The sequence below is a fragment of the Phyllobates terribilis genome, unplaced genomic scaffold (genome assembly GCF_046119375.1).
Source record: "Phyllobates terribilis strain yellow unplaced genomic scaffold, ASM4611937v1 Scaffold_3__8_contigs__length_932513732, whole genome shotgun sequence".
Lineage (NCBI taxonomy): Eukaryota > Metazoa > Chordata > Amphibia > Anura > Dendrobatidae > Phyllobates > Phyllobates terribilis.
The window spans coordinates 841,553,833-841,577,752 of record NW_027362763.1 but is presented as its reverse complement, the minus strand read 5'-3'; the positions used below and the strand labels follow the sequence as shown (position 1 = coordinate 841,577,752).

Here is a 23,920-nt window from a genome sequence, read left to right as displayed (position 1 = left end):
ACCTGTACCCTGGTGACGTGGTCACCTACACCCGGCACAAGGGCGCAAAGGGATTGTATGCCCTCCACGTCCACCGGCTAACTGAGGAGGAATTGCAGTACCGCTCAGACACCGAGTACCAAGAGGGTCTGGACGGGCCTGAAGACTACCCGGAGGAAGAAGGTGCGCAAGGAGGACACCGCTACTGAAAAGTGGCAGCGTACAAATGTAAATAGTTACCGGTCAGGGTATCAGAACTGTTGTGGAGCTGTTTTCACTGAAAGAGTGGTCCCCGTTGGGACTGTTACCTGTTTGAAAGTTGCCCCCTATATCCCTAATCTGGCTGGGGACTGAGAACAGCCATCCCCTTTCCCTACCTGGCCGAAGACTGAGAGCGGCCATTCCTGTAAATAGTTGCGCTTCCTAAAGCGCCCCCTACTGGTTTTATAAAAAGACTGCAACGTCTACCTCAAGACAAATTTACTGGACTGTTGCACCTTTAAGAAGAAAGAACACCTGGTCGCAAGTTGCACCGCGGCCAGTACCCAAGAATATGTTTACTTAACCCCTTCGCAACCTTGGGTTTTGTCGTTTTTGCTTTTTCGTTTTTTGCTCCCCTTGTTCCCAGAGCCATAGCGTTTTTATTTTTTGGACAATATGGCCGTGTGAGGGCTTATTTTTTGCAGGACAAGTTGTACTTTTCAACGCCATTACTAGTTTTACCATATCGTGTACGAGAAAACGGGAAAAAAATTCCAAGTGCGGTAAAATTGCAAAAAAAGTGCAATACCACAGTTGTTGTTTTTTTTTTTTTTTTTTACCACGTTCACTGAATGCTAAAACTGACCTGCCATTCTTATTCTCCAGGTGATTACGAGTTCGTAGACACCAAACATGTATAGGTTATTTTATATTTAAGTGGTGAAAAAAAATCCAAAATTTGGTAAAAAAAAATAGCGCCATTTTCCGAGACCTGTAGAGTCTCCATTTTTCGTGATCCGGGGCTGGGTGAGGGCTTATTTTTTGAGCGCCGGGCTGACGTTTTTATTGATAACATTTTGGGGTAGATCCGATGTTTTGATCGCCCGTTATTGCATTTTATTGCAATTTTGCGGCGACCAAAAAACGTAATTCTGGCGTTTAGAATTTTTTTCTCGTTACACCGTTTACCAATCGGATTAATTCTTTTTTTATATTGATAGATGGGGCGATTCTGAACGCGGCGATACCAAATATGTGTATGTGGGGTTTTTTTTTTATATTTTATTTTGAATGGGGCGAAAGGGGGGTGATTTAAACTTTTATATATTTTTTAAAACATTTTTTTTTCACTTACTGCATGCTTCAATAGTCTCCATAGGAGACTAGAAGCAGCAGTTGTCTGATCGTCTCTGCTACATACAGGGGATGAGCAGATCCCCTGCATGCAGCAGAAATGGTCCTGTGCTATGAGCGCCGACCACTAGGTGGCGCTCATAGCGACCAGATCATGACAACCACAGGCGTCTGCTGCAGACCCTGGGTTATCATGCCCACCCATCGGTGACCCGCGATCACGTGACGGGGTCGCCGATGGGCGGGGCTTATGACGCGCAACCCGGAAGCGCGCGTTAAATGCCGCTGTCGGAGATTGACAGCGGCATTTAACATGTTAACAGCCGCGGGTGGATTGTGATTCCACCCACGGCTGTTGCGGGCACATGTCAGCTGTAAGAATGAGCTGACATGTGCTCGGTTCAGTGAGGGCTCAGCGCAGCAGCCCTCACTGAACCGGGGGTACGCAAATGTGCGTACTAATACGGCAAGGGTTGGAAAGGGGTTAAAGATGTTTTAGAATGAAAAGTTTTATATGCTGCTAAAAGAAGTTTTATAGTATTTTATGTGTGCGAAGAAAGTCATGTAATATTTGTTAAAAGAGAAAAAGTGTACCAGTAACGTTGAAAGAGAAAAGTGCCCCCCATAAAGGGATGGGTTAATAGTTATTGTCTTATATGCGAATGCATTCTAAAATTTTGTACGTTTTAAATTGTCTTTGCTCTTTTCCAGCCCGAGGACGTGCTGTGGTTTACCAGGGGGGAATGTAGCGCCCCGAGGGTTCGGCCACTACAGCGGTATTGCACCTCAAACCAGAGGTGTGATATTCCACTCCCGGGTAAGGATGGAGTGTGGACCAGGGCTCGGTAGGCTGCATGCATCACACACACCCCATTTCCGGGGGACAGCTCAACGGTGCTCCCATTAGACAGTAATGCAGGTGACGCGCCCCCTGGGCCTGTGCTGTGCAGGGGATACCCGGAGCCGGATCGCTGGTGGGATGCTGGGGGTTGTAGTCTCCGTGTGGCGGCGACCCGGTCCGTGCCCAGGGTGGTCAAACCAGTGGCAGTCTATTGGTATCGTAATTGTCCGACTACGCCACCCGTGGATTGCGGTCAGTGGGGACCGCCGCTGCGCTACTGACCGCTGAGGCTGATGTTGTATGCGCAGCCAAGTATGGGATAACTCCCCACGGGAGAAGTGTTGCCTCAGGGCAGCTAGTGTGGAGGATGGAAGTGATGGTGTGAGCGTCCCAGTACTGATGGTGCTGGTGCGGTGATGAAACACAGACACGTGTGGTTGCAGTTTCCAATGCTTTACTCACAGTTCTTTACTGGTCCTAGTCACCTCGGTACCGGCGGTGACTGCCCAAGCCGTGCTGTGTCCACCAGGCAAGGGGCTCGACCATCTCCCAGGCAATTCCAGAGCGTGGCACAGGACTCCCTTCCTTTCCTTTCTCTGGCCGTCCCCACCAGTGACCCACCTTTGTCCAGCTTCATCGGGCCTTCTGTTGGCGAAACCTCTCTCCGGTTTCCCTGACCCTATGTGGTATGCTTTCCTGGTGGATGTAGTGAGGGGTCGCACCAAGATGTGGTCACAACCTCCGGTTTTGGCTGAGGATTAGTCGCCTCCACCAATTTGGGTTCCGGTACCCTGCTCTGCCAACCCTTCACCCTGTATCTCCTGGGCATATGGGGTTCCTTCTGTCCTCGTGTCTCTGAGCCTTTCTCTGGGTTCCTGTTCCTTGCTTCCTTTCTTACTGTCCTTTCTGTTCCTTCTCCTTTCTCTCTCTCTCAGGCTCCAGCCTCCTGACAAGGCCTGCCTGCGGGGCAGAGCCCATGCAGGGGCTCTGCTTCCTGTCTTCTCCTCTCACTCTTAGCTTCTTCTCTGCACTGCACACTGTTCTAAGATGGTGCCCACATTATATACCTCCTTCTAACACCCGAGCCCAGGAGACTAGCAACCAATGGGCTCCTAGCTATGCCCAGAGACCCACCCCTATCTGCTCCTACACCACTGGGTTTTCCTCCCCCTCCCCACTCCAGACAGGGACAGATGCAGTCGTGCCTGCACTTCTGTCTAGTGGGAGCACCGTTGAACTGTCCCTCGGAAATGGGGTGTGTGTGGTGCATGCAGCTTACGGAGCCCTGGTCCATACTCCATCCTTACCTGGGAGTGGAATACCACACCTCTGGCAGAGGTGCAATACCCCTGTAGCAGCCGAGCCCTCGGGGCGCTACACAGGCACAACAGAATATGTCCCTGGCTGGAGTGGGGAGGGGGGAGGAAAACCCAGTGATGTAGGAGCAGGAGGGGACGGTTTCTGGGCATAGGCAGGAGCCCATTGGTTGCAAGTCACCTGGGCTCATACACAGAGAGGGAGGTATAAAAGGTGGGCACCATCTTAGTTCTGGGAGAAGAAGTGAGTTCAGACAGTGAGGAGGAGGAGGAGAGAAGGAGTTCAGCCAGGAGGGCTGACAGGGAGCTGTGGCTCAGTCTGGGCCCAGCTCCACGAGGCAGGCCTGGATTGAAGGCCAAAGCCAGAAGAAAGGAACAGAACACCAAGAGAGGCCCAGAGACACGAAGGCAGAAGGAACCCTAAGGACCCAGGAGATTGCGGGTGACGGGTTGGCAGAACAGGGTACCGGATCCCAAGTTGGTGGAGGTGACTAATCCTCAGCCAAGGACCGGCGGTCGTGATCATATCTTGGTGCGACCCCTCGCTACACCTACTAGAAAGGCACACGACATAGGGTCAGGGAGGTGAGCACGAAGCCCTCCCAAGAGAAGGCCCGCGGGAGCTGGACAGACGTAGTGTCACTGGTGGGGCACGGCCAGAGAAAGGAATAGAAGGGGGACCTGTGACACACTCTGGAGTTGCCTGGGGGTTGACCGAGCCCCGCATCTGGACGCAGCACGGCTCGGGCAGTCATTGGCGGCGGAGTGACTTGGAATATAAAGAACTGTAAGTAAAGAACTTGAACTGCAACCCCACGTCTCTGTGCTTCATCGCCGCACCAGCACTACTAGTGCTGGGACGCCCGTGCACCATCACTCCCATCATCCACTCTTACTGCCCTGGGGCTGCACTCTTCCCGTGGGGAGTCACGCTACCTCAGCTGCATACACCATCAGCCCCAGCGGTCTACCTTGCAGCAGCGGTCCACACTGACCCCAATCCACGGGTGGCGTAGTCGGACAATTAACCTAAAACCTATAGACTGCCATTGGTTTGACCACCCTGAGCCACGTGGATCGGGTCGCTGCCAAGCAGAGAATACAACCCCCAGCATCCCACAAAAGGGCCCGGTTCCGGGTCCCCCACGCGGCCCAGGGGGCGCGTCATCAGCATTGCAGCTTCATTATGTAAAGGGGATGACAGTTCCCCATCAGGGATACAAATTCCCAGTTCTGCCCACTAGTGTGGGCCCCGTGCTCAGATCCCCATCCTATCCGTAAAGCTATCACTTGTCCTCCTGATAGGGGATAACTTGTTTTTACTGGACAATCCCTTTAAGTGATTGAAGCTCTCTCCAACTATAGTGTCCTTTGTGCCTCTCCAGCCCGCACCGATTAGTTTGGCGGTGTCAGTGACATTGCAGCACTCATACTCAGACTGGCCCTATAAGGACACATTATATTGTTATTTCTGAAATGACATATTTTTGTGTAATGGTTAATGGCTTCAACACGAATGAATGCACCACGTGCACATCCCGATGCTTCTGTTTCTCACACCGCACAATCCTGACTGAGGCTGCCTGTATCTAACTAACATGAACTTTGTCCCTATGTGCGTCCCGTTACGTCGCGTCTCACTTCTCACCCTTGCGTTCCACTGTAGCTCCTCCCCATCCGGTACAGTAGCAGGCATGTCTACTCGGTCCAAGGTGGTCCTGACTATATCGGTGGTCTTGTCCGTCGGCACCGTACTTGGGGTACACGTGAAGCAGAATCTAGATAGAGAGGTGGGTGCGGGGATGAGTTGTTTTGTATGTGTGAGGTTTATTGCATAATGAAGGTCAATTGTGGTGGAGCTGCGTGAACTACAGACACACCATGAGGTCAGCGGGCGCTGTGGCCCCTGTGGAACACACACGGGTGGGCAGAGTTACACGGCAGGATCACCGGCCTGGTCTTATAGGGGAGGATTAGAAACACCCCGTGCGAAAGATAAATGGAACGCTCCCAGAGCAGCCAATCGCATCGCTGCTTTCATTTTCCAGCCTTGGCAGAAGTGCAAGCTGCAATATAATTGGTTGCTATGGGTGAGTGCTTCAGTTTTCCTTTGCACATAGCAACCAAGCTTCCCCAGTGACCCTTGTACCCATCACTGATGTTATGTGATTATTATTTACACCTCATAATATGTGATGGCAGATGGTGACATAAATGATTGGGTGGAAGTAGGATTTAACCTATGCAGTGCTGTTTACTTAGCGGAAAATTGACTAGTTATTGCTAAAACAGCGGACTAGTATCTCTTGTGCATGGCCGGCTGCCTAAAGTACATGTATGTGCATTGCTGCTTTCCTCCTTTGTAACTTACTCATGGCAGCCGCATGTAGAAGCGCAGTAATGGAGATATCATGTCACAGCACGGACGGTTAGATCACTGCGGGAGCCATCATGACTGGGTGATCTCCTCCTGTTTATAATTCTGCTATAAAAAAAAATGACAAACCCTTTTTCTTTAAGAGATACAATGTGCCAGACATAAGAAATTTAGCTTAGAAGTCATATGCAAATCAGGCTAGAAGTGCACTGGGGGCGTGTCAGCACATTTGGAAGAAGCTGTCTAAGGCCACGGCCCCACTATCAGTATTTGGTCAGTATTCGGTCAGTATTGTTTCCCTGGAGTGGGATCCAAAACCAGGTGATAAACAATCAGAGAAAAGGTATAATAGAAACAAGTCACCAATTCTGCATTTATCACCCACTCCTGGTTTTGGCTCCCACTCCTGAGAAAAAATACTGATAGTGGGGTCAGGGTCTAAGTGTGTTACTGCCCCCATTGGACTTCCAGCCTGTTTTGCATATTTCTTCTATGCTAGATTTCTCATGACTGACACATCGGAGCTCTACAAACAAAAAAGTTGTTTTTTTTATATATTATTTTTTTTTTTACATTTTCTTTCCCCACATAAAATAAAATGTAAGTTATTTAATACATTTATACGTGCCCCCAAATAATGCTAAATAATACAACTTGTCTAGCATAAAAGCGAGCCCCTCATATGGCCAATTCCATGGAAAAAATGAAAAGGTTAATGCATTTAGGAGCATGAGGTTTCCTAAAGTGGCCCTGATTTTGATCCTTGGCGTTTGAGTGCTGGGGTCACTTCTTCCCAAACCAAAATGCTGCTGCGCTCATTCAGGAGAGTCGGCACCACTTCTCTGTGCGCTTCCACACAATGGCCTAGCACCGATGACGTCAGCGTCACGTTCAGCAGTGGAGGTGCGGGGAGATGTGTTCCTGACGTTCCGTGTGCAGTGACCATACTGGATCCAGAGGAAGTGACCCTGGCACTTGGCTAAGATCACTGACATGCCACCAGGTGCGGTGCCTACTAGTTACTTGTCCATTGGCAATTTTATTATCTAGGCTGGAAGGTCGCTTTAAGGCCTCATCAAGAATTGCTGCTTGTACCTTATTTTGTAGCGTGGTTGTTTTTTTTCATAGTTATTGGACTTAACTATTAGTAATTAATATTAATTGCCTCTTGATTTCGGCCTTCTCTTGCCACTTGTCTTATGTGAGTTTAGAGTTGTCTCTCTCTTTTTATTTTTGGAGTCCCATGTTGTTGACACTGAATTTCAGGCTTTTTATAAAAGGATGCGCACCTTGCTTTATTACTCCATAACAATATTGAACAGTTGTGCAGTTTAATCGATGACCTTAATTTTGTATCCCTTTTACCTCTTTTAGAGGTTACGTTTGGGTGTCGTCCATGATCTAGAACGGCAGAGACGGAAAGAAGAAAACTTGCGTCTTTTGCAAGAGCAGATTGAACTGACCAAGCAATTGGAGTCAGAACGTGAGAAGAATCTTTTACATGAGGCATCAATCAAATCTTAAAGCTTGGACACATCCCATGGACACATCCCAAGCTGTGGACTTATAAGTGGCTGGATTATTATGGGTAGTCTGTGTTTTCTATAAATCATCATCTTGATGGCTGATGATCACTCTGGAACTTTTTTACTTTAAAATAGCTAATGGACTTCTAATAAAAGTGCCATCTCCTCCATGAACTTGTCTAGTGTGGTCTCTACTGGTAGATGCGAAAGACTTATGGTTGTTACTCTATGTAACAAACCTTTGGACCCGAATTAGATAGACTTCTTCCATCTGAAATTCACATTCTGCTGTGTAGACCATGGATACTTCTGCCCATATCACGCCTATGGATGATGATGCTACTAGGACATCTGCCTCTGAGGGATTAGAGGAGGGGGAAGTGGAAGGGGAGACTCTCCTGCTGGTAGAGTCAGAAGATCAGGCATCTATTGACTTGTCTCATGATCAAAGTGGTGATTCACTGAACAGTGACGTTGGTGATGACCTAGATCCACCATGGATGGAGGAGATGCCTTTTTATTGTGACAAATGTCAAAAATGGATCCCAGCAAGTAAGCAATTTTTCCACTTGAAGGAGTTTACCAATTAAAGGGAACCTGTCAGCAGATTTTTGCCATTTAATCTGAGAGGGACATAATATAGGGCCATAGATCCTCATTCCAGGGATGTGTTTCTTACTAGGCTGTGTGTTGTAGTTTCAATACAATCAGTGTTTTATCAGCAGGAGGTTATCACTGCAGGACTAGTTGTCCTGTGCCAGGCAGTCCAGCTAATCAGTATAACCCCGCCTCCTTCATTGTCAGCTTGCTGACAATGCACAATATACCCAGGAAGCTGCTAATCAGGGGTGTGGGCGGGGTTATACACAGCTCTGCATTCTGAGCACTGCTACATCTAAAGCAGAAAATCAGTGATTCTATCAAACTTGCACCAAGCAGCCCAGTAAGTGACACATCACTAGAATTGGTATATGGGCTACTACATCATGCAGCTCTCAAATTACATAGCACAACCCTGCTGGCGGATTTCCTTTATAGCAGATAGTGTTGCATCTGGTGAATCTTCTATACTAGTCTTATCTGTATGAATATGACCACTGTGACCCCTCACTTTGCCAAATAACAGGTATGCTTGGGGACTGTGTGGTGCAGATCCAACTTTGGGCACCACCAATCCTGAATTTCTTCTTGGTCACTCTCCATTCAAATCTGTGGATGAAATGGCACAATTTTTGCGTCTCCCATAAACCTTAATGGATCATGACAATTCACATGCCTTAGGTTGGAAGGGTCCCAGCTATAATATGAAGATTTTTATAGTAAGCCCAGCAAATTCATCATAAGTCTTTTATTGAATATTAAGTTGATAGTTAGTTCTTTGTTGTGCTCAAGTCCTCTGAAGGCTCTCTATGATATCAAAGTGTAACCGTTGTTTTAATTTTTATTGCATAATTCAATAGTGCACATGAATATAAGAAGCTTTGTAATATATCTTATCAGAGAAATCTGCTTCTTTCTCCTCCTGAATTGATCTTTCATTTTCAAAATTCTCAATTTCCGGGTAAAATCTGTCTTCAGTGAGTACAGATTTTTACATTACTGAGATAGGAGATGGCAGTTATGTAAAAATCTGTCTTCACTGAATACAGATTTTACCTGGAAATTGAGAATTTTGAAAATGAAAGATCAATTCAGGAGGAGAAAGAAGCAGATTTCTCTGATAAGATATATTACAAAGCTTCTTATTTTCATGTGCTTTATCGATTTCTGAAATAAAAATGAAATCGACAGTTACGTTTTAAGTGTTTGCTCCCATTTTTATTCTATTTCGATGCATTTTTTTAAATGGTAAAGTCTGGAGCAGATAATAAGGGGTAGGCACGCATGAAGGCTAGACTCAATTCATCAAATGGTTTTCTCAAATCTGTCATAAAACTGTTTGAAATGTCACAAAAATGTTGTGACTTTACGCGTTTTTACACCAGTCTTGACCAACCCTTCATCTTTTTGAAAAGCTGGCAGCGCTTAGATGCAATGGATGAGTAGCCGAGAGCATTTGACAGATTCTTCATAATTTACTCTACAAAAGTGGTGTAAATTACAACAGAAACGTACTCCGGTCTCTGACTGGAGTACATTTCTCGCGTTGTTGCACGCCTCATAATGAACTTGGCTCCTCTTACTCCAGCGCAGTCGTAATGAACACATAACATCAGTCTTGATGTATCAGAGCCTAAGACTATGTTCACACTATTTTTTTTTTTTCGTTAGTCAAAAACTCTTGTAAAATTCTTCCAAGTCATTTCTATGTGAAATCCACTTTGCTGTTCACATGAGGAGCTTTATTTAGCTTTTTTTTCCTGATGAGTTTTGACAAAATGCTGGTGGAAAAAATAAAAAGTGCAAGTGCAGCTACTGAAGGAAACCTGTCCAAACTCATTACTTTCCTATCAAAAATATGCAAAGGATACTTCAGGAAACCCTCCGAAGAGCGTGTGCTTACAGCGTCTTTAAGACACCAGCGGACTCGTCGCGGTTTCCTAGGTGGCCGTCTTTTTCTTAAAGTGGCTTCCCCGGCGGTTTTGCTGGCGTCTTTGTTTTATACTTTCAGGTATAGAGTGGGCGGCTTGCAGACTAAGCTGCCCAAAGAATAAACGTTACTTCTTTTACCCGCTTCAAAGTTTCCAAACCCTGAAGATAAAATAAGTGACATAAGATGGAACGTGTGCACAGCAGTGTCGTTTTGGCATTGCTGTGCACTGTGCTTTTTTTGCGGCGCCTTTTCAAGCAGATTGCAGTCGGAATGGGCCTGATAAAGGCGTTACATGTACGTAGCCCAGAGCAGGAATGTTTACCGAGCTTGTTGAAATCAGATTTTGAACTCTCCAAGAAAACTTAATGTGAACATGGCTATTACTTGCCATACACATGGCTGTCAGCCAGACAATGCTTCAGCTGATCGTGCAGCCGACCGCTGTCTTGGCCATCTCTCACATACACAGGTGCTCTAGCTCGGCCGATACCTCTGGTATTCTGTATGAGAAGGCCACCGATGGACATATCTTATCTCCTGGAGAAAAAAGTGATCGGCAGATCGAAAATTGGACATGCTTCATTGAGATCTTCCCACAACGATCAGCAGGCCGGTGCCCCACACACATTAGTGTCGGCCAAACCAGTCGATATTGGTGGGTTCGGCCAACATTAGTTTAATGTGTATGGGACCTTTAAGGTTTACTAATCACAATTATATGTTAGATCCCTCCACTTATCACTGAAAGGTGTCCTGCAAGACCGCTCTCAGCTGCCCCCTCATAGGACCTCTCAAACCCAGGACTTGCTACTGGGAGGGAATGTGGGATTGGGAATTTCTGCAATAGCAATCAGCAGGGTCCTACCAGAGAGACCACCAGAAATCTAACATTTAGGAGCCATTCTGTAGATAAGTGATAAATATGGTTGATGGGAAACCTTAAATTTGGGCTTATATCGCCGTACTAAAACGTGGGCTAGTCGTGCACAAATTGCCGATCTGATTTGCTTTTTGTGCAGCTTTCATTGGTAGAATTGCTGATGTACGGGATCAGTGTGGTGTCAGATGTCTGAACATGCCATTATGCTCCTTCCCACTGATCAGTCCTGAACAGGCAAGCCTTGTATGTAAACCCAGTAGCCGCTCAGCTTTACATTGTCCTTTTGCAGGTCAGCTGAGATGTGATCCTCCAAGTCACCTGAAAGGAGACAATTTCTTTAAGGTCACATGTAGTGACTGTTCTGAGGATGGAAAAGAGCAGTTTGAGCGCTTAAAACTAACTTGGCAGCAGGTAAGATATAATAACTTGATGACTTGTGAATGTTTTTGCACTTATTGGCAGTTAAAGGGGTTGTCCCAAGTTTGGGTTTTATCCCCAATAAATTGGATAGGGGATAACTTACCAATCGCTGGGGGCACAGCCGCTGGGACCCTCACCAATCCAGAAAACCAGGTCCCTGAAGAACCCCGTGTGAATGGAGCAGAGGGTGATCATGCGCATTGTCGCTCTGTTTCATTCTTGTGAGAGCACCGAAGACCCGTCAAGTGCAGCACTCCGCTGTATCCAGCCTTCCCAATAAGAATGAATGTAGTGGTGGTGCTCTTCGGAGCCTCGGTTCTCGGAATCGGTGGGGGTCCCATCCCAGTGGTCAGACACATAGTGATCGAGATGTTATCTCCTATCTTATGGACTGGGGATAACTTCCAAACTTGAGAAAACCCCTTTAAGCTGTTTAGACAATGAAACCTAACGTACTGTACATTTTGTCACAACAGGTTGTGATGTTGGCCATGTACAACTTATCGCTGGAAGGATCTGGTCGCCAGGGCTACTTTAGATGGAAGGAGGACATCTGTTCCTTTATAGAGAAGCACTGGACCTTCCTACTGGGAAATAGGTGAATGTTCAGAATCAAAGACCTGTAGTAATTGTGATTGTGGTCCTCCGTGTGGGGGCTGACACAGAGAGGACGTTTATCTTCAATTACTTTTGAAAGAACTTTTTCTTAAGTGACAACTGCCTGAAATCTGACAACAATTGATACTTTTCCCAAAAATTTATTTTCTGATATTAACTTTTCCCATTTCTAATTTACTGTTCCTATCAAGGAGAAACACAGATGGCCATCACTGCCTGTCCCTTATAGCGCTCACAATCTATTACCCCTATATCCAACACACCAGGGCTAATATCACAGAAAACCTGCTAGGTTATGTGCACACATTAATGGGAACCTGACAGCTGATACATGCAGCCCCATGTATGGGCAGCACATATCAGGCACTGGCTGCATTATTTCAGCCATGTTTGTTTAACTCTTAACTAGTCGGACCGACTGGTCCCCCGACGGCACTTCCTCACCTCCTCCCTTGCAGTTACAGGCCTCTACCTATACGTGCATGGAGAGACCTGTCACTCCAGGGCAGCGGGCGTGGAGAAGCTGCAGGGAACCCACCTGTCCGACTAGTCTCCAGCGCGACTCGGTCCCCGACGACTATTAGAGCCTTACTTGGCTGAAATCGTGCAGCCACGGTCTGATACATGTCCATGGATCGAGCAGCATGTCAGATTCCTTTTAAGTATTTGCAGCAGACATTTCTGCTCCAAAAACGTGTCACTTGGCAGGAAAAACACTGCGTAAAATATGCAAATTTTTGCTTCCGTTTTGATGTTTTTTTTCATTCATTTGAATGTGTGAGAAACTCAGAAATGCTGAAAGAACGGACCTTCTGCTGATGTGAAAATGCTTCAAATCTGCAAAGAAAAAATAAGCAGCGTGTGCATGAGATGTGAGAAATCTCATTCACTTTGCTGGTACTGGAAAACGCAGATTTTTTTTTTTCCCCTCTGAAAAACACTGCAAAAATGCAACGTGTGAATAAGTCCTTAGTGTACCAGTATGTTTTACAGTGTGGGAAGAAGTCCGATTTAAAGGGAATGTATCAATAATAAATGACCCATTACTTCAATTAGTTTTTCTCTTAATATTCCTTATGATTTACATAAAAAAATGAGAAATCTGCACACTCGCTACTAAGCATAACAGTAGACGCATACTTCTTGTTTCATAGGGATGACTAGTCAGCGGTCTTATCATTACAAGCAGGAGCACAATGTCAGATAACACTTCTATATAGAGTAGATAACACAGGATCCACCCTTTATAATATGTGAGGATCATGGCTTACCGCCTTCCTTAGTGATGACCTTTGCCCAGATCAGAACTTACTTAAAAGGGTTCTCCCACAAAGTTAATTTTAATCAATAGATCGTATAATAATAATAATTCCACAATTCGATGTGTTTATGTTTAAAAATGTTTTCCTGTGCTGAGATAATCTTATAAATGTGCCCCTGCTCTGTACTGAGTAAGGCTCTGTGCCCACGATGCAGAAATGCTCCGGATTTTTTCCTGAGCGTTTCTGCATCTCCCTGGCAGAAAAAACGCATGCGGATTGTACATGCGGATTGTACATGCGGATTGTACATGCGTTTTTCCTGCCAGGGACAAGCGGAAGTGAAGCGGGTTGTAAAGCGCTTTCCAAGCGATTTTAGCACCACTTGGAAAGTGCTTGGTCACACTAAATAAATCCATGCAGCCGGCATGGATTTATATACTGTGACCCTAAAGAATGGTAAAAAATAAATCTATACTTACCATCTGATGGCCCCTGGAGTCTTTATTTGCTCCGTCCTGGCTGCCGGCAGCTCGCGGTACACTACACTGAAGGACCTGCCGTCGCAGGTCCTTCAGTCCACCGCGAGCTGCCGGCAAGCGAAGACAAGGAGACCGGGGGCCATCAGAAGGTAAATATAATCTTTATTTTTTATTTTATTCTTTTTTTTACATGTACTATGGTACCCGGGTCTGCAGGAGAGTCTCCTGTCCTCCAGACCCGGGTACCATCCGCACATTAGAACGCATGGAATGCGCATCTACATTCTTCTTCTCTTCCCACAGGTATATGCTCTGCATAATTCCCCTGCTCCTATGTATGCTGTCTGCTAATGCTCTGCTGACCCATCTCTCTGGTATATGCTCTGCATAATTCCCCTGCTCCTATGTATGCTGTCTGCTAATGCTCTGCTGACCCATCTCTCTGGTATATGCTCTGCATAATTCCCCTGCTCCTATGTATGCTGTCTGCTAATGCTCTGCTGACCCATCTCTCTGGTATATGCTCTGCATAATTCCCCTGCTCCTATGTATGCTGTCTGCTAATGCTCTGCTGACCCATCTCTCTGGTATATGCTCTGCATAATTCCCCTGCTCCTATGTATGCTGTCTGCTAATGCTCTGCTGACCCATCTCTCTGGTATATGCTCTGCATAATTCCCCTGCTCCTATGTATGCTGTCTGCTAATGCTCTGCTGACCCATCTCTCTGGTATATGCTCTGCATAATTCCCCTGCTCCTATGTATGCTGTCTGCTAATGCTCTGCTGACCCATCTCTCTGGTATATGCTCTGCATAATTCCCCTGCTCCTATGTATGCTGTCTGCTAATGCTCTGCTGACCCATCTCTCTGGTATATGCTCTGCATAATTCCCCTGCTCCTATGTATGCTGTCTGCTAATGCTCTGCTGACCCATCTCTCTGGTATATGCTCTGCATAATTCCCCTGCTTCATCTGTCCCACTCCAATCAATATTCACATATGTTTCTTCTTTCCCCACTATATACCTTATCTGATTTTTAGAGGTGTTAAACTGCAGAGACTTGTGTCCTGGCTCTGTCTTTGATCACCCAGCCATCTCCTGTTCAAATGACCAGCTGTTAATTTATCCACAAGCCGGTCCCACAATGCCCTACACCTGATATAGTTTAATGTGGCCTATATATTTAGACTCTCTGTAAGGGGTGCACGCGTGCTGGGGTGTGCACGCGTCTTCTTGTGCAAAGTGGCTTCGGAGAGAAGTGGCAGTTATTTCAGAGGCAGTTAGTCGGGGCAGGAGTCAGGTAACAAACACTTTGACCACTTACTCTCCATTAACTATGTTTCTGTTAGCTCTCACTTTTTCCTCTATAGTCCTCCACTTTCTAATAACCCCTCAAATCCCTACACCAAGTAAGAAACTCTTCATCTCTCCCTCTATTCTCCCCATTCATCTCACCTCCTCCTCCAAATTATTCCTCAGCATTCAATCCTGGATCTCCAAACACAGACAACCACCTCATGCTCTCTCTTGCTCCCACCTGCTAACACTTTCTCTGCTCCTCCTCACTGCTGGAGATATCTCTCCAAATCCTGGTCCTCCTCGCCATATCCCCACAGTCACTTCTACCTCCTATCCACGACCTTCCTCAAACTGTCGCAACCCTTCTAACCTCATACCCATCCAACTAATACCCACCTCCTCAGCTATACTAACAGGAGCTCTATGGAACGCTCGCTCTGTCTGCAACAAACTTTCCTTCATCCACGATCTTTTCATTACAAACAAACTCTCCTTCCTCGCCATCACTGAAACCTGGCTCACCCCCTCTGACACAGCCTCCCCAGCTGCCCTTTCATATGGCGGATTCCACCTTTCCCACACCCCCCGCCCCAATGGCAAACATGGTGGAGGCGTAGGTTTCCTCCTATCGGAACTCTGCGCTTTCACCAAAATCCCACTGCCACCCTCCGTTACACTCCCCTCTTTTGAGGTGCACTGTGTGCGCATCTATTCCCCCTCCAACCTCCAACTGGCCGTCGTTTACCGACCCCCAGGGCAAGCCACCACCTTCTTAGACCATTTCACTACCTGGCTGCTTCACTTCCTTTCCACTGACATCCCCACTATCATAATGGGTGACTTCAACATCCCCATTGACACTCCCCACTCGTCTGTCTCTAAGCTCCTATCCCTCACCTCCTCCTTTGGACTCACTCAATGGTCTTCCACACCCACCCACAAAGATGGCCACACACTGGACCTCATCTTCACCCGCCTCTGTTCCCTATCTAACCTCTCTAACTCACCACTCCCTCTCTCTGACCATAACCTCCTCACATTCTCTACCCTCTCCTCTCCGGGTGCACAATCCCCACTCCACAAACTCACACACCCTCGCAGAAATCTCAAACACCTTGACCTACACTCTCTCTCTGAATCCCTCCTTCCTCTCACAGACATAAATTCCTTGCACGATGCAGACGTTGCTGCTGCTTCATATAACACCACAATAGCTGCAGCTCTAGACTCGATCGCCCCTCTCACACACACCACACCTCGCACATTCAACAGGCAACCCTGGCACACTAAACTTACCAAAGAACTGCGCCGGGCCTCCAGGGTTGCGGAGCGGAGATGGAAAAGGTCTCACTCCATCGAGCACTTCATCGCATTCAAGCAATCCCTCACTAATTTCAAGTCCGCACTCACTACAGCAAAACAAACCTACTTCTCATCTCTCATATCCTCCCTATCTCACAACCCTAAACAGCTATTTAACACTTTCAACTCTCTCCTTCGTCCCCCAGCACCTCCTCCCTCTTCTCTCATCTCAGCCGACGACTTTGCCTCATTCTTCAAACAGAAGATTGACACCATCAGACAAAACTTTGGCCTAAAGTCCACACAACCCCTCCTCATATCTACTCAACCATCCTCCTCCAAACCCCACTTCTCCACCATTACAGAAGGTCAAGTCTCCTCTTTACTCTCCAAATCACACCTCACCACCTGCGAACTTGACCCAATCCCATCCCACCTCATCACTAACCTCACCTCAGTCTTCATCCCAACCCTAACCCACCTCTTCAATCTATCACTAACAACCGGAGTCTTCCCCTCATGTTTCAAACATGCCGCAATCACACCCATCCTCAAAAAGCCCTCCCTTGACCCTTCCTCTCTGACCAGCTACCGCCCCATATCACTTCTCCCCTTTGCCTCAAAACTTCTAGAACAACATGTCCACCTTGAACTGTCCTCCCACCTCTCCTCCTGCTCCCTCTTCGACCGTCTACAATCTGGCTTCCGACCGCATCACTCGACTGAAACTGCCCTGACCAAAGTCACAAACGACCTACTAAATGCCAAATCCAAGCGACACTACTCCATCCTCCTCCTTCTGGACCTGTCATCTGCCTTTGACACAGTGGACCATTCCCTCTTACTCCAGATTCTCTCATCTCTTGGCATCACGGACTTGGCTCTATCTTGGATCTCCTCATACTTAACAGACAGGACATTCAGCGTCTCCCACTCACGCACCACCTCCTCATCTCGCCCCCTATCTGTCGGTGTCCCCCAAGGTTCAGTTCTAGGACCCCTGCTCTTCTCCATCTACACCTTCGGCCTGGGACAGCTCATAGAGTCTCACGGCTTTCAGTATCACCTCTATGCTGACGACACACAGATCTACCTCTCTGGACCCGATATCTCCTCCCTACTAACCAGAATCCCACAATGTCTGTCCGCCATCTCATCCTTCTTCTCCGACAGGTTTCTAAAACTCAACATGGATAAAACAGAGTTCATCATCTTTCCACCCTCTCATTCACATCCCCCATCTGACCTATCCATCAACATCAATGGCTGTTCACTCTCCCCAGTCCCACAAGCTCGCTGCCTTGGGGTAACCCTGGACTCTGATCTCTCCTTCAAACCACATATTCAAGCCCTTTCCACCTCCTGCCGACTCCAACTCAAAAACATCTCCCGGATCCGTGCATTCCTCAGCAAAGACTCTGCAAAAACACTAGTGCATGCCCTCATCATATCCCGCCTCGACTACTGCAACCTCCTGCTCCGTGGCATCCCTTCCAACACTCTTGCACCTCTCCAATCTATCCTAAACTCTGCTGCTCGACTAATCCACCTGTCCCCCCGCTATTCCCCGGCCTCTCCTCTCTGTCAATCCCTTCACTGGCTCCCTATTGCCCAGAGAATTCAGTTCAAAACTCTAACCATGGCATACAAAGCCATCCACAACCTGTCTCCCCCATACATCTGTGACCTAGTCTCCCGGTACTTACCTGCACGCAACCTCCGATCCTCACAAGATCTCCTGCTCTACTCTCCTCTTATCTCCTCCTCCCACACTCGTATACAAGATTTCTCCCGTGCTTCCCCCCTACTCTGGAACTCTCTACCCCAACATATCAGACTCTCGCCGACCGTGGAAACCTTCAAAAGGAACCTGAAGACCCACCTCTTCCGACAAGCCTACAACCTGCAGTAAACACCACTGCACGACCAGCTCTACCCTCACCTACTGTATCCTCACCCATCCCTCGTAGACTGTGAGCCCTCGCGGGCAGGGTCCTCGCTCCTCCTGTACCAGTCGCTGACTCGTTTTGTTAAGATTATGTAAATGCTTTTGTTATGTATATCCCTATCACATGTAAAGCGCCATGGAATAAATGGCGCTATAATAATAAATAATAATAATAATAATAATACAGTGATGCATAATCCAAGCGTTCCAATGCAAGTCAATGGCGGCGAAAACGCAGCACTTCCGCAAAATAATTGGTAGTGCTGTGTTTTTTTCCGCAATGATAACCCGCAGCGGAAATTTCGGATTATCATTGGGGAACATGGCAGGCCTTCTACCAAGCGTTTTTTAAGCTTTTCTGCAGCGTTTTTGCCGCTGCGGAAATTCTTAAACGCATCGTGGGCGCACAGCCTTATGGTTGTGTCTCACCAAGCAGGAACATGGTTGGATCATACCACATCTCCTGGGCAGGGGAGAAGAGTATACAGACAGGACAGCATGGGATCACAGATGTTGTTTTCTGTGAGGTAAAACATTTCTCTGCCTGTTTAGAAAACGTGTTTTACCTCACAGAGAGAATCAGCTGTGATCCCATGCTGTCCTGTCTGTACACTCTTCTCCCCTGCCCAGGAGATGTGGTATGATCAGACCATGTACCTGCATGGGTTGCATCTGTCTGTCTTAATCCTTTAATACTCTGCTCCTTCTGTGATTTTCGGTCCAGTGGGCAGTCCTATCTTTGACTGACAGTTTTATTTGTATAAGGCCACATTCACACTTTCAGTATTTGGTCAGTATTTCACATCAGTATTTGTAAGCCAAAATCAGGAATGGAAAAATCAGAGGAAAAGTATAATAGAAACACGTCACCACTTCTGTATTTATCACCCACTCCTGGTTTTGTCTTACAAATACTGATGTAAAATACTGACCAAATACTGAAAGTGTGAATATGGCCTAAGATTGCATATACAGATAGCTGTCTTACATATATTCTTCTTTCACTTCATCCTTCTGTTACCTAGTATGGAAAGTGATAACAAAAGTGTGTTTAACTCCCTTCAGGCTGAACCATTCTTCCTTTTTACACTTTTATTTTAATTATTCCCCTTATTTTTTGAGGAAAGAGTTGTAGTTTTAAGTTACACCATTCACTTTACCATATTATGTACTGGTAAATGGGAAAAAGTGGGATGAAATGGTGACTAATTTACCCTGCAATGGGTTTCTTTTTAATAGAGTTCATTATGTGGTTGAAAAAAAAGACCTGAAAAAATAATTCTTTAGGTCACTATCAAACGTACATAGTTGTTTTATATTCTTATTTTATTGATTAAGAAACATTCAGCACTAAAAAAATAAATGTTTTAATCACTTTTTTTGCAATTCTGATGTTTCATTTTTTTTCTGCGTATTACAGACACAATGACACCAAATAGGCTTATTTTACTTATTTATTTTTAAATTATACATTTTTTTTTAACTGGGAAAAGGGAGATGATTTAAACTTTTATCATTTTTTATAATTAATTAAATATTTTGTAGAACTTTTCAATTCATTTTCTTCTTTATTTTTTTAATCTTTCTAGGGTACTTGACCCTGCGATAGTATTGTAGTATATTTTGAAGTTGACGTTCTCCTATGAATTGCAGCATGGCAGTGATGGTGCGGGGGCCTACAATAGACTTTATCCGCATCCTGTGAACAGCGGCGGTTCTCATGGGCATCAGCAAACAGACCATTTTAATTCAACTGACAGTGATTAACAGTAGCATCTAAATGGTTAAACAGAGGCCGTGTATGGAGCAGGCTCAGCTTCTGAGCCTGCTCCATACATGTTCACCATGTGATGTACATTTGGGTTAAATAGGACTGGGTCAGTGCTATGTGTAATGTATTTTGCTATTTAAAGGGGTTGTCCAGGTCAGGATTAGAGAAAAGGGTCTACATTTCTGTTCCTAGGAACTGCACCACTCTTGACGATGGACTATGTCCTGTGTTGCATTTTAGCTCCATTCTCTTGTGTAGCACATGAACACGAATGGTGCTGTTCCTGGGGATAAGGCCTCTTATTCAGATCCATACAGGTCTGTGGACAAAAAAATGTTTCCTGTGTGGAGAAATCTTCTAATATGTATGTGTGTTCTTGTTGGTTTCAGGAAGAAGACCTCTACCTGGTGGAGCACGGTTGCAGGATGTCTCTCTGTGGGCAGCCCCATGTTCTTCAAATCTGGAGCCCAGGAGTTTGGAGAACCGGGGTGGTGGAAGCTTGTTCACAACAAACCTCCTACTTTGAAACCTGAAGGAGACAAGTGTATATCTTCTTCACAAAAAATAAAAAGTACGTATTTAGCAAAGTCACCCCCAGCAGGTGTCCCTGTGTTGTCCAAAAATCATCTACTAACTTCTTACTGTCTAGTAATGTCAATGATTTTATTTACCTCATTATAACATTCAGCACCTGAAAATACAGTTTTGTCCATAGAGCAAAGGTCCCAGATTCTGATTTATTGGAAAATGTATCTCTTGTGTTGAACAAGGAGATTGTAGCAATTTAATGCAAAATATTGGCCCCAGGTCATAACCATTCAGGAAAACGTACATTTGATAGATATTCAGTGAAAACTGTATTTTCAGGCTTGTGTGGTACGATGAATTCTAACCTCTTTCTCCTATTAACTCTTCATTGATTGTGGTTTTGCTAACAGTCCCTTGGCTATCTTTGGGCAATATTTATAAGGATTAAATACTCCAGCCTCCTTTTTTCAGCAGTGATGGAGGTTTCATTATTAGAGAGGTTTTGAGCGATATACAGTGGGGAAAATAAGTATTTGATACATTGCAGATTTTGCAAGTTTTCCCACCTACAAACAATGAAAAGGTCTGACATTTTTATCGTAGGTACACTTCAACTGTGAGAGACAGAATCTAAAATAAAAAAACAAAATCACATTGTATGATTTTTAAATAATTAAATTACATTTTATTGCATGAAATAAGTGTTTGATCACTGACCAACCAGCAAGATCTCTGGCTCTCACAGACCTGTTAGTTTTTCTTTAAGAATCCCTCCTACTCGGCACTCATTGCCTGTATTAATTGCACCTGTTTGAACTTGTTACCTGTATAAAAGACACCTGTCCACACAATCAATCAATCACACTCCAACCTCTCCACCATGGCCAAGACCAAAGAGCTGTCCAAGGACACCAAGAACAAAACTGTAGACCTGCACAAGGCTAGGATGGGTTACAGGACAATAGGCAAGCAGCTTGGTGAGAAGGCAACAACTGTTGGCACAAATTACAAAATGGAAGAAACAAGATGACTGTCAATCTTCCTCAGTCTGGGGCTCCATGCAAGATCTCGCCTCGTGAGGTAAGGATGATTCTGAGAAAGGTCAGGAATCAGCCCAAAACTACACGGGAGGACCTGGTCAATGACCTGAAGAGAGCTGGAACCACAGTCTCAAACATTACCGTTAGGAACACACTACGCCGTCATGGATTAAAATCCTGCAGGGTACGCAAGGTCCCCCTGCTCACACCAGCATATCTCTAAGCCTGTTTGAAGTTCGCGAGTGATCATCTGGATGATCCAGAAGAAGCATGGGAGAAGGTCATGTGATCAGATGAGACCAATATAGAACTTTTGGTATCAACTCCACTCGCCGTGTTTGGAGGAAGAAGACGGATAAGATAACCCCAAGAACACCATCCCAACCATGAAGCATGGTGGGGGAAACATCATACTTTGGGGGTGCTTTTCTCTAAGGGGACAGGACAGCTGCACCGTATTGAAGGGAGGATGATTGGGGACATGTAGCTTGAGATTTTGGTTATCAACCTCCTTGCCTCAGTAAGAGCATTGAAGATGGGTTGTGGATGGGTCTTCCAGCATGACAATGACCCGAAACACACAGCCAGGGCAACGAAGGAGTGGCTCCATAAGAAGCATTTCAAGGTCCTGGAGTGGCCCAGCCAGTCTCCAGACCTGAACCCAATAGAAAATCTTTGGAGGGAGCTGAAACTCAATGTGGCCCAGCGACAGCCCCGAACCTGAAAGATCTGGAGAAGATCTGTATGGAGGAGTGGGCCACAATCCCTGCTGCAGTGTGTGCAAACTTGGTCAAGAACTACAGGAAACATCTGACCTCTGTAATTGCAAACGTAGGTTTCTGTACCAAATATTAAGTTCTGTTTTTCTGTTGTATCAAATACTTATTTCATGCAATAAAATGCTAATTAATTATGTAAAAATCATACAATGTGATTTTCTGGATTTTATTTTTAGATTCTGTCTCTCACAGGTGAAGTGCACCTGCGATAAAAATTACAGACCTCTCCATTCTTTGTAGATGGGAAAACGTGCAAAATTGGCAAGCGTATCAAATACTTATTTCCCCCACTGTATATAAAAAATGTACATATATCAATAAAACGAAATAGATTTTACATTTGAGAATAATGACACTTTAGAACAGTGGTCCTAACCTGTGGCCCACCAGCCGCAGTTCTGTGACTCGTCTTAGGCCATATGCAAATCTGCTCTCAATACGCCTGAAGAAAGCATTCAAAGTGCATTGACACGCCCCTAGTGCACTTACAGCCTCATTTACATATGGCTTCTATGCTAGATTTCTCCTGACTTGGCACACGAGATTTCCATAAAAAAGGTACAATTTTTATTGGAGCACAAGTTCCATACACAGCCATAACACTATATCTATATATTTAAAAAATTGCTGACCGGTTCCCTTTAATATTTTGATCCTGAAAAAAAAACCTTTAACTTCAGCGAATCTGTGATTGAAGAGATAATGACAAAAAGAATGAAACTCCCCGAGGTTGCACATATGCTGCAAACCAAAATTCACATTCAATATGTCTTCTCCATTTTAGATTTTACATAGTTAGCAACTATCAGTCAGAATTGACTTGTGACTCTCAAGGTATAAAATGCTGGGGACGTCAGCGTGACCGCTGTTGTAGCATAAATTTGGTGCTTACTCGGGGGGTTTTCCAGCACCAACAGATTTCCCCCCTTTGTTAGAAACCTCATGCTTCAATGGAAACCCAGAACAAGCATGTTGGGGCTGATTTATTTTTACTCTTAGGTTATGTACTGTGCATACATTTAGTATTTGCAGTAGATTTTTCTGCAGCAAAAAAAAATGTGCGATTTTTTTTTTTTTTTTTTTGTGCTTTTAACTTACTTTTTTTTTCCATTTATTTGAACGGTTGAAACATCCCGCAAAAAGGCTGAAATTGAAATGAAAAACGCTTTGAAAGTTCATATCTGCTAGGAAAACATCACCAGCATTTACATGAGACTTTAGAAATCTCACTCCCTTTGCTGGTGTTGTAAAACACTGCGTTTTTTTTTCTTTAACATAGCAGAAATGCAACTTGTGAATAAGCCCTTACAATTAGACAGCTTCAAGGAACACTAAAACACACATAATGCACAAAAAATATCCCAGTAATTCCTCCTTTAATTCTCTCATTTTCTGTGAGCCAATTTTGGCTCACTGTGCATTTAAAACTAAGAAATCTATTAAGAATTTTTTTCTGAGAGTCTCAGAAGATCAGCCATGTACACCTCCTCCTCCTCGCTGTCATGTGTGTAGCTGTGAGACAACTGGCTGCAGCAGAAACCCCCCTACTGTCCTTGTGTGTAGTAGGACAAAAATTCTAAGCACCGGGCCTCTAGTTTAAGATGGCACTGATCAGCTTATTAACTGTGTTCTCTACAAAATTCTGCAAATTGTCTCATCAGAGAGGAAGAGAACTAGAACTGTAG

The 23,920-nt window shown here is 45.3% G+C and overlaps 2 protein-coding genes across 4 annotated transcripts in view; both read left to right on the top strand.

Annotated features, from left to right (window-relative positions):
- The first annotated feature begins 5,118 nt into the window (after positions 1-5,118).
- On the top strand, positions 5,119-7,544 carry PET117 (PET117 cytochrome c oxidase chaperone). The gene is made up of 2 exons (XM_073672485.1): positions 5,119-5,261; positions 7,223-7,544. Exons 1-2 carry the CDS (start codon positions 5,166-5,168, stop codon positions 7,370-7,372), a joined length of 246 nt encoding a protein of 81 aa, XP_073528586.1. The 5' UTR covers positions 5,119-5,165; the 3' UTR covers positions 7,373-7,544.
- Positions 7,545-7,672: 128 nt separating this feature from the next.
- KAT14 (lysine acetyltransferase 14) overlaps positions 7,673-23,920 on the top strand; it is a 35,894-nt gene continuing 19,646 nt past the window's right edge. For all 3 annotated transcript variants that reach the window (XM_073672484.1, XM_073672481.1, XM_073672483.1), the window contains exons 1-4: positions 7,673-7,926; positions 11,077-11,198; positions 11,684-11,805; positions 20,278-20,459. In XM_073672484.1, the coding sequence (XP_073528585.1) occupies positions 7,674-7,926; positions 11,077-11,198; positions 11,684-11,805; positions 20,278-20,459 (679 nt within the window). In that variant the 5' untranslated portion in view covers position 7,673. The remainder of the gene's footprint in view (positions 7,927-11,076; positions 11,199-11,683; positions 11,806-20,277; positions 20,460-23,920) is intronic.

Bases quoted from the DNA above. Each gene is read 5' to 3' on its own strand.
- PET117 (XM_073672485.1), top strand. From the start codon at position 5,166: ATGTCTACTCGGTCCAAGGTGGTCCTGACTATATCGGTGGTCTTGTCC. The intron at 5,262-7,222 runs GTGGGTGCGGGG...TACCTCTTTTAG, and splicing joins AGCAGAATCTAGATAGAGAG to AGGTTACGTTTGGGTGTCGT.